Raw genomic sequence first — 10,948 nt, forward strand, 5'->3', positions numbered from 1 at the left:
TCGTGTTTGCTACTCCGCTGTCGCGTCTGCTGCTCCGCTGTCGCGTCTGCTGCTCCGCTGTCGCGTCTGCTGCTCCGCTGTCGCGTCTGCTGCTCCGCCGGCGCGGGCGGAAGGAACGCGCGCAACCAGGCGAGCTCTGCTCCGGCCCGCCCGGCGCTGGGTCAGAGAAGGAGAAGCCAGCGCGCCCAGGGCGGCCGGGCGGGTGACGGCGGCTTTCCCTGCCTCTGGGGCACAACCATCCCTGTGGCCTTGCTCGCCGCCGCCGTGGGCCCTAGCCTGCCCCGGTAACGGCGGCTCTCCACCGAGCAGTACGCTGCCTGCTCCCGCAGGCGCCCGGGGGGCAGTTTCCCCTGCGCTGGGCCCCACGGCAGAAGCACCACGCAGTGAGTCCTCAGTGAAGGGTGGAAAGGCTCCGAGCTCGATGCCCAGCGGAGAAGCGCTCCTGGAGCAGCACCCCCCGCCGGCGCTGGGCGGAGCGGCGGCTCCGTCCCCGACCCGCTCTTGCCGGTGCCGCCGCCAGGGGGCGCAGGCAGCGGCAGCAGCCTCTCGCGGAGTCTCGCGCGGGCGTGACGCGCGGCCACGTGACGCGGCGCCGGCCGGGCCGCTCCGTGCGACTCGGGGCAGCGCGCGCCGCACCGGCGCGAGAGGGGCGCGGCGGGCGGGGCCGGGGCCGGGGCCGGGGCCGGGGCCGGGCCGGGGGGGCTGGGGCGGGGCGGGGCCGGGCCGGCGCTCCCCCGCGGCCCGCACCGAGCCGCGGCCTGATCCGCACGTGGGGCCTGCTCCCCGCCGGCACGCCCGCGCCGCTTCCGTCACCGGGCACGCTCTTTTCCGGCGTCTCGGCGTCCGCCGCCGGGGATGGCTCATAGCGACGTAGGATCGTCCGCAGAGCCGCTGCCCGCCATGGCGCCGCCGGAGCCTGAACCGGAGCCGGTGCCTGAGTCGGTGCTGGAGCAGTGGCGGCAGTACAATGAGACGGAGCGGCAATGGGGACTGCGCCGCCGCTTCATCCTCCGCCACCTCCACGGCTACCCTGGTGCCGCTATCGACCAGCTCCTCTCGCTCTCCGTCCTCTGGACCAACCACATCTTCATGGGCTGCAGGTGAGGCCTGCCCGGATATCCGCGGCACCGCGCTGCCGAGGGTGCTTGGACCGACCGGGCCTGCCAGAGGCCTTGAGGCGGTCCGGCCGCTATCGGCGCCCCGGTCCCTGGGGTCCCCGGGATCCCCGCGCTGCTTGGCTCGCTTTCGGCTCCAGCTACCTTTTAAAAAGTAACTTTAGAAGAGCCGGGACAGAAGGAGCTGGTGCAGGAGGAGATCTTCGGTTTCTGGACGGCTTTCTTTCCTCGAATGTGTGTGTGCGTGTGGCTGTGTGCGTGCGGCTGTGCGTGGAGTGTCTGAACAAGAATAATACATTTTGGAAGTAGCTCTTCGTGTCTCAGCCGGAGGACTCGTTCCACATGTGGCGTTGTGCTTTGTAATTTGAGAAGAAGGTATCCCTCTAAGTGTAACGCAGCCTGCGCAAGCCCCTGAAAGCTCAGTTTTTCTGAGAGACACAGTTCCTGGCGAACGGAGGAGGTTTCCCTTCGTTGGGGTTACGGTAACACGCAGAAACCGCTGTACCGTGGTTGGCAAGGCTGTGGGCATCTGCAGAAACGTCACCCCCTGGCACCGGGGATGTTGTGATTATTTTTAACTGGATGTAAGGCTTTAAAGACAGAAGCAACTGCTCTGCAGCCAACTTCAGCAGGCTGTGTGGTGGCAGATGAGCTTGTAAATGCTGAAGGACATGTAGTTTGACTGCGATTAATGTTGCCGCCCCAAAGCCTCGTTGGGCGATCCTTCGTGTCATTTTTGCTGCACCATGTCAGCCTCAGTAAATGTAGAGCTCCATATTTCGTTGCTTTTTTTCTTGCCCGAGTACTAAACTGTTCTGTTCCGCAAGCGTCACAACCGAATGTAGTTTTAAACCGGCTTCCAGTTCTAAAGCTTGGGTAGTATGTTAAATTTGAGCCTATCTTCTTAAGGTGCACTCTCTTTGGTCCATTAGCTCATCTTAGTGTGTTTATGGGCAGTCTTAATGGAAAGCTGCCTCTGTGGGAGTGCTTTTGGGAATCGATGCCATAATATAGTTAGAGGGTGCCGATAACGGCAGTGTGGCGAGATCTCAGACCCTAAGAGACGCAGCTTAAGCCTGTAAGTGCACATGCTTGCCCTGGTGAACAGCTCTGCCTGTGGCTCTCGGGATAGACATGAGTGATGAGTTTAGGCCTGGTGCAGCACAGAGCCGGTAGCAGTGAGGCTGTTTCCCCGAAGCTTGTGCTGTGCACTGGCATGAGCACACCACACGAGCACAGTGAAGGCACTGCGCTGTTAAAGAGCAGTGGGCAGCTTTACTTGGAGCTGTCTGGGGAGGGGAGAGGACCCACAGCTTTCTCTGGAACTGTCTTCTGCTGCTTGGGAAGAGAGCTGCTGTTGCTATATCAAGTGAATAGCTTCAGAGTTTGAGGGACTTTTGTCGTTTTCTCTTAAGCCTTATTTTTGCTTATGGGTTTCTGGGGTTGTGGTTTGTGGGTTGGTCGGTTTTGTTTTTAATGTTGATCACTTGCTAGCTGAAGACAACCAGGCTATCAGAGTAAAGAGAGTCAGAGATTAAACCTGTGGGAGTGTTCTGCTGGAGGATGATCTGGACAATATCCATAAGGCTTAGAAAACTAGATTTGTGAGGAAGGAGCTAAATAACAGGATTCATTTAATTTAGAGGTGGATGAGAGAAGCTGCTTGTATTCTCAGATATGGTAAGGTGGCTGCAAAATAGGAGGTGGTGAAGAATTGTGCTTCAGAGCTACTGGGATCAGGGTAAGAGGTAATGTGTTTAAGTTACAGCAGGGGATGTTATTTATACATTAGAGGCATGGGATTCCTCTGCCTCCATGTGCAGCACCCACAACTTGGGATTCCTAAGGCCAGGTTAGACAACATATGTTGGGATTGGCAGAAATCTAAGCTCAAAACATCTCTATTCCTTATGAAGAAGAATGACACAGTCATATAAAATCTAACTCTGTTCTTGCACCCTGCTGGAAAAAAGGATATATTTTTTATGTTCCCATCATAGGTTCTATACTCTTCTCCCTGGAAGCTAGAGAGAGGATCAGAGGTTCCCACCCTACATCTGCAGGAGGATGGGGGTATCACTGCTGTCCACCTGCCTTTGGTCCCTTTTGACAATGTCTTTTCTGAGCTGTGCTGAGTGCCTGTAGGTGAAGCAGGGACTGTGCTAGTGTGTGCTCGGAGTTCTCACCCAGTAATTGAAATGGATCCAGTGTCTGCCTGGCCCTTTGAATCAGGAACAGGAAGGACATTTCTTGCGTGCAGAGGGAGTTGATTTCCCGAGCTCTTGGAGCAATAGTATTTAAAAGCTGGTGCAAGTGACTGACGCACTGGCTGTTAGGATAGTTGTGGATTCTTATCCATGGACAGTGTGACCTGATGCTTTGGGACTTTTGAGTGTGAGCACACCACAGAACAGGTGCAATATTGCTTTTTCTCCTTTCTGAACTACAGTGTGAAGCTGTCAGAGACTACATTGAGGCCATGTTTATAGGCTCTCCTTGGTTAGAAAGGGTTGGTTGTTTTTTTTTGTTCACCTTCAGCCTGTCTTAAAAACATGTGACCCATCCGTGGAGCAGTAGAAAACTTGGTCAGGAATGTAAGGCCAGGAGTGATGGAGTTGTCCAGTGCCTGTGCTGCCTGTATGGAACTCCGAGCACGCTGCTGCGGGGTCAGGATTTGCACAGTGCTAGTTACAGCCTCCTCACCTCTCCTGTGGCTGAGGGATTTCAAACGTTTCAGTTACAGCTACCATGCTGGAGATGAGTAGGGCTTTTTAAAGAGTGGTCGATAATGGCTGAGCAGGGCCTTTGTCATCTGATGTCTGTGATTCCAGTATTGGTGACGTCTGTCCTGTGGTTGCTGACCCAGACAAGGGTTTGCTGCTAGTCAGTTGCTCCTGTGCTTAGTGCAAGGACTCTGATGCCCACAGAGACTCCTCCTCCACACCTTGTGTTCCCAGTAACTGCCAGAGTTATTTGACAGAGAAGGTATGTTACTTTAAAACGCTGTTGGGCTGACGGCTGCAGGTTTCTTCTTCACAGATGGGTTCACTTAGAACCAGGTAACTGTTTTCAGGTGTGCAGGCTGTCTCCAGAACCAAACTAGCTGATTGTCAGGTCCCACGTTAATGCTCCAGTCAAATGAGGGGGAACGTCTCCCTTGCGCCAGGTACTGTGTCTCAGGCAGCCTTAGTTCTTGTTCTGCATAGTAAAGGCTTGTGTGTGAGTGTGTCCCTGTGGGACCTGTTCTAAAGTGCTTTGCTGTTAAATCCACACAGATATGGCATGCAGGTCATGGAGAAGGTTCTCAAGATGGCTGAAGGCATTGATATTGGGGAAATGAGGTCATATGAGCTGGTCCCTGGCAAGAGGCTAAAAAGACAGCACTCTTCATCTGATGGTGAGTATATCTGCCCTTGTGTCAAGGGAGAACTCCCTTCTCTGTCACTGTTTGGTGGGCATTGGTGGGAGTGTGGGCAGAGCAGGCGCCTTGGGGCCACCTCCAAGACAGCCAGCACAGCAGGCTAAAAAGAAGTGACCACGTTTCCCCTCTTTTGCCCTGTTGTGGGGTGTAAATAATTCATGCAGAATTCTCTTTTTTGCCTAAGAAAATAGGGTTTGTCATTGACATTACCAGGTAATTGATTTTCCCTAGGGATGAGACATTGAATCTGTGCAATGAAATACCTCTGTGCCCGCCTTCACTGTGGTGATGGGGGGGATGTTCCAAGCTGAGAAGGGGCTGTACAAGTGCTTGGAGATACAAAGCTCAGCTTATTGATTTTTGAGTTTTGACCTGCCTGGAGCATTGAGGGGAGGTAATTGAAAAAAAACACACATTTTTCCTCCCTCTGCTGGGCCTGTAGAGGAGTCCTGCGTGTGTCAGCCTGGTCCCATGGAGTCAAGGGTCAGTGTTCCAGCTGTAGCTTTTCCAGTGGAGGAAATGCAGCAGGCAGAGAGGGATGGCAGTTCAACAGCTCCATTTGCTGGCTCCTCTCCAGCACCTTCAGAGCTCTCTGCCTTCGCTGGACATGGGAGACTTGTTCGCTTGCGCAGGTGCAGTTAGGGGTGCGAGCAGGCAGCCCTTGTTTTGTGAGGCAGTGTCAGCCTGTAGCTTGGCTGTTTAACACACAGATGATCAGGTGGCACAGGACTGCATCTCTTCCTCTGCCAAAGTGTCTGCCCTCACTGTGACACCCAGCAGTCTCTCTGTGCTTCCCTGTGCCAGCTGGAAAACTGAGAAAAACACTGCTTTGCTCCCCTGTGTTGTCTGCCTCTCAGGCAGCAGCTCTGCAGGGAAGGGTTCTCTATTGCATGTTACACAGACAGCATACAGAGCTGTTCTGCTGGTGAGAGCCTTTAGGTGCTGCTGCAGTGCAACCATCGGAGCACCAAACTGAGCAAGAAATGAGAACCTTGCCGTAATTCATCCAGACTGATGACTGAAGTATGTGATGTAAGAGCTTTGTCACCTGACTTTAATGTGAAGGTCTGTTTGTGCTGCATGCCTAGCATTGTTGTCATCTGCAGTGAGCTAGGCTCTGATAAATAGGCCGTAGTAGTGTGATGTCTAGACAGATGTTGTCTGACCTGTGCTAGGGCTGCACACGTTGGCATTGGATTAGGCAGCTGGTTCCGAAGTGCTGAGGTGGCCTATTGCTCCTCTGCTGAAATTACACACACCTACCACTTCAGTGTGGGGGCTAAATCTTTCATAGGAGAAGTCTTGTATAATGATCTTTGTAACTTAACACATTTGCTTATCAGCTACTTGGTTCTCATTTTCTGCAGTAGCTGTGCATTGCAGGATCTGCTGCCTCATTTGCATTTATTCTGGTTGAGGAACAACATCTACTAGCAATGTGTAATGAGGCCTCCCAGCCACTGCAGCTGTGGCCCAAGGCTTGGGCAGATTTCTCTGTGTTTGGTGTCCTTTTTCCAAGGGGAGCTATATTTACAGAAAATAGGCTTCTATTAGCACTTGTGTGTTTTGGAAAGAAGGGCTTAATATTGCTGTGCTTCCCCATGAAATGGGAAGGAATGAAGATAAAGTCATTTATCTGAGATCATCCTGCAGCCCTGTGGCAGAGTCAGAGCCAGGATTTAGTCCTGCTCTGTTGTTCTGTCTTTGTGGCCATAGTTTTTATTTGGTTTAGTAGCTTTGAATGGATTAACTTCAGAAAAGACTGGATGGGTTCAGTGGGCAATGGTGGGGGCAAAGCAAGTGCTTCAGACCCAAAATTTCTGAAACTGGATATGTGGAGATTTGTGCAGCGTAGTTATGGAGCTGGGAATACCACTGTAGAGACCTGCACAGGAACGAATGATCTTATTTGATCCCTTGGGAATGTCTTTGGAAGGAAACCTTTTGGTTTGCGGCTAAGAAATGGGAATCCTGTCTATGCTCAGAGCATGCAGGCTGCTCCTGGAGATCACTGTGAAAGCAACATCTCCCTGTCACGGCACGTTTTGGTAATCTTGTCATTTTCTCCACCCCATAGGTCCAGAGTCAGAAGGGGGTTCTGAGCCACCCAAAAAGATGGTCCCCAAGTTCCGGGTGCGACCACGTTTTGAACCCATACACTTTGTCACCAGTGCTGAGAAGAACGACAAAAGGGAAGATACTCTGAATAACCAAAGGCAAGAGGTGAACCAGGAGGCAAATACAAACAACGTAGCACAGCCAGTTGAAAACTGTACGAATTCTTCAGCGAGTGCACGGGAGGTGGATCCCCAGCTCTCCAGCACAGCTGGGCTTGGCTTTGCCAGCCCGGCAGCAGCAGCAGCCAAGAAGGCTGTGAATAGTGTGGACTCCAGCACAAGTGGCACGTTGCAGCCTTCTGTTTCTCCTTCAGCTGCCCAGTCTACATCAGAGACCTTCCCTCCATCAGCTATAACGCTGAAGCAGGGTTTTATTGAGAAACTGTCAGCAGCTGTCTGGAAAAATCTTGCTAACCCAGATGCAAACACTGGGACTGATAAAATTAACTTTACCTATCTTTTGACACGTTCAATTCAGGCGTGCAAGACAAATCCTGAATATATTTATGTTCCTCTGAAAGAAATTGCCCCAGCTGACCTCCCCAAGAGCAAGAAGCTCCTAACAGATGGCTTTGCTTGTGAAGTGCGGTGTCAGAACGTCTACCTGGCCACTGGGTATGCTGGCAGCAAAAATGGATCGAGGGATCGAGCTGCAGAGCTGGCAGTCAAGCTGCTGAAGAAGGCTGTGGAAGTTAGAGTCGTTCAGCGGAAGTTCAAGCACACCTATCACGAAGACTTGGTGGTGTGTGAGGCAGGCTTGAGTCGCTCAGATTTCCCTCCTGCTCTCAAACCTCACGAGGAGTTTGTAGTTGCCAACAGGGACTGTGTCCCGATGCAGCCTGGTACTGAATCTGCAAAAGGCTCCACGAATAGCACCAAGCACTGGACTAGTTTTGTCCTCACGGAGAACGCCAGCGACGCAATAGGGATCCTTAACAATTCTGCCTCCTACAACAAAATGTCTGTGGAATATAAATACGAGTTAATGCCCAACCGCTCGTGGCGCTGTCAGGTGTATCTGCAGGATCACTGTCTCGCTGAGGGGTTTGGCACGAAGAAGACCAGCAAGCATGCAGCAGCCGAGGAGGCGCTGAAAATCCTGCAGAAGATGCAGTCAAATATAGCAGCCATCAAAGTGACACAGGTTCAGAAAGTGGGCTGCTCGTCGAGGGGCTCTGGGAGGAAGAAGGACCTGAAGGACCTCGTGATTTATGAGAACTCCACTAATCCAGTGTGTACGCTGAATGACACCGCCCAGTTCAACAAGATGACGGTGGAGTATGTCTTTGAAAGGATGACTGGCATGCGATGGAAATGCAAGGTGCTGCTTGAAGATGAATTCATTGCAGAAGCAGTTGGAGTGAAGAAATCTGTCAAGCATGAGGCAGCAGAGGAAGCCGTGAAAATCCTCAAAAAGACTCAGCCAACTGTTGTTAATAACCTGAAGAAAGGCACCGTTGAAGACGTCATCTCCAGAAACGAGATTCGGGGTCGATCGGCAGCAGAGGCGTTCAAACAGAAGATCAAAGAAGACAACATTGGGAATCAAATCCTAAGAAAGATGGGCTGGACAGGCGGTGGCCTGGGGAAGGACGGGGAAGGAATCAGAGAGCCAATTTCTGTGAAGGAGCAGTTTAAAAGGGAGGGTCTGGGGCTCGACGTGGAAAGGGTGAACAGAATCGCAAAAAGAGATATTGAGGAGATCATCCGAAACTATGCACGCTCGGACAGTCACATTGACTTGACTTTCTCTAGGGAACTGACCACGGACGAACGCAAGCAGATACATCTGATCGCCCAGAGGTACGGTCTGAAAAGTAAATCCCACGGGCAGGGGCACAACAGATACTTGGTGGTGAGCAGGAAGCGGCGCAAGGAAGATCTCTTGGACCAGCTGAAGCAGGAAGGCCAAGTTGGACATTATGAGCTTATTATGCCTCAGGCAAATTGAGGCCAGGTATCCCATTTCACCGGAGTCTGGGCCCCCTCTGGGATTAAAGAGAGAGATGCTGCGTTGTTCTCCTGGTGGGTTATGTTAATGCTGAAGCCTTCTGCTGCGTTAATGTAACTTCTGAACTGTTGGTAGGCGATTAGAACTGCCCAAGTTCTGTCCAAGTGTGTTGGCACAGCCCAAAAGCAGTCGTGCTGTCACTGTATGTGTCTTTGATATTACTCGTTCCTTCACATTTTAATAGTTTTGTAATAGCAAAAACACATGTCCAAGGAGAAGGAATTTGACATCATTTGAAATTATGGTTCCCTTTATTCTTCTTGACCAAGGAAGGAAAAACAAAAAGGATTAAAAAAAAAAAAACGCAAAAAAAAAAAAAAAAAAAGGAGCCTTTTTTAAAAAAAAAGAAATGAGATAAAAAAGCTGAGGAAATGCAGCCTGGGAGTGCAAACCTGTATGTAAAGTTGGTATTAATGATGACGATACAAATAAAATTTTATTTCTGGAAAAAAAGCCCCCCAGGATTTGTCACACTTTATATAACAACAAAAAAAAAGAGATGTGTGAGCACTCTGTGTTTGTTCTAGAGAAATAAGAACAGCAAGGTCTTGCCTCTGCTGAGTCTGGAGGTGGAGAGATGTCCTGCACCAGCCCGACGCTGCCGTTCTGCTCACAGATGTCTGCCAAGAGCCTGCCAGACTCAAGAGTGGCTGCATGCACCTTAGTCGTCATCGTGTGGGACCGAGGCCATGCCGGGGTATTGCACCTTGCAGCACTGCTTGACGTGCAGATACCATGGTGAAGTGTGATGTCTGAACGCTGGAGGTAAGTGCAGAGCCCACGCTCAGAGATGCTCCTGCAGGTTCTGAGGACTGTTACATAACTTTTTTTTTAACTTTAAAAATAAGCTCTCTAATCCCAAGCAAAATCAAATCTGTGCCTTATTACTCCTTTGCTCCATGACTGCACCTGTGCTCGTGTATGTCAAGGGTGATTCACAAGTAGACTCTGGTGTTGCTGTGATGTGTGCTCTCTGTGGCATCTCTCCAGGATGGGCATAAACTGCCAAGAGGCGGCAGCACTTCTCTCACTGCCAGAGAAGCAGAGACCAACTTCTGCCTCTGTCATTCTGCCACCAGTTCCACAGGACACTGTGGCCAGTGAGCCTTGGAGAAACTCCTGCTTTGTGCTTGGAACACAAGCACAAAGTTCCTTTGTGTTAGGAGCTACCTTGGAAGAGCGGCATGTGAGCTGTGGCTAGAGGTACTGTTGTTTTAATGTCACCAGTAGGGCCTGCTGATGGTTCTTCAGCACAAAGTTAGTCCTGGTGAAATGTATTTTTGTCTGGGCTCCTGTGCCTTGTGTCTCAGCTATCACGTTTGTTTTGCTGTTGCCTATATTTGCCTCTCCATCCCTTACATCATCCTTTAGCTGCTTTCCCACCTCCTGTTCTAAGTACTCTCAGTGCTGAGGGTGAGTGACCTGTAGTGCTGCAGCAGAAGATCCTGGTGAGATAGAGTTAGAGACATTTTCATCCCATCAGTGTGAAGAGGGTGCCCTGTCAGGTGAGAGTTGCTTTTTCTCTGTACTTCTGAATCCTCCTCTCAAGAATGCTGGGCTCGTTAACAGATGGTGATGTAGGAGTGGAAGAAGCCTGGTACTTTCTAGGCAGCTATTCCCGCAAGCAGGAGCACAGCTCCCCCCACTTCACTTGGCTCTGTAGCAGGCTTTCAAAGCTGGGCGATGCTGAGAAAGGCAGCGAGAGCTTTGCTGAAGTGATCAGGATGAAAAAAAGCCTGGTGGCAGCAGGAAGGGCAGGGGTAGCTGCCTGGTGTGAGAATGCAGAGCATTACTTTTCCTGTCCTGGGTAGCAGCTGGCATCTTGCCCACCTACCTCTGCCACATGAGGAACCTCTGTGCGGAGCACATCTGTGGACCTCTTCAGCTGGTGGCTGCAGGTTTGGGTGACATGTTTAAGCTGGAGAGCCAGTTCATGGGTTAAAATGAAGACCTAAGAGGACTATAAAGGTGGGGAACAGACATGTTTTGCAGCTCTATGCTGCTCTTGGTTTCTGCCTGCCCCGAGTTACTCTTTTTTTTTTTTTTATGTAGGCACTAGAAGGCAAGAGAGCTCTAAAGATGGCAGGACTGCTGGGAGAGCTCCTCTGACAATAGAACAATGTGCCTCCCTTGGGAAGGGCTCTGCTTGCTGGTACAGAGGAATAGTGAAAATAGAGCGGGCTGAAGCCAGGCAAAACTATTAGTGCAGGTGGTGGACTTGGGTTGAGGTTAGGAGGTCTTTTTGGCACTGCAGTGTAGCTTAGGTGCTTGTTGCTTGACTGGC

At 51.3% G+C, this 10,948-nt stretch overlaps 1 protein-coding gene across 1 annotated transcript; it reads left to right on the forward strand.

Annotated features, from left to right (window-relative positions):
- The first annotated feature begins 744 nt into the window (after positions 1–744).
- Positions 745–9,117, forward strand: NKRF (NFKB repressing factor). The gene is made up of 3 exons (XM_064159524.1): positions 745–1,100; positions 4,391–4,512; positions 6,614–9,117. Exons 1-3 carry the CDS (start codon positions 856–858, stop codon positions 8,602–8,604), a joined length of 2,358 nt encoding a protein of 785 aa, XP_064015594.1. The 5' UTR covers positions 745–855; the 3' UTR covers positions 8,605–9,117.
- The last annotated feature ends 1,831 nt before the right edge of the window (positions 9,118–10,948 follow it).

This window comes from Pogoniulus pusillus, chromosome 19, assembly GCF_015220805.1.
Source record: "Pogoniulus pusillus isolate bPogPus1 chromosome 19, bPogPus1.pri, whole genome shotgun sequence".
Lineage (NCBI taxonomy): Eukaryota > Metazoa > Chordata > Aves > Piciformes > Lybiidae > Pogoniulus > Pogoniulus pusillus.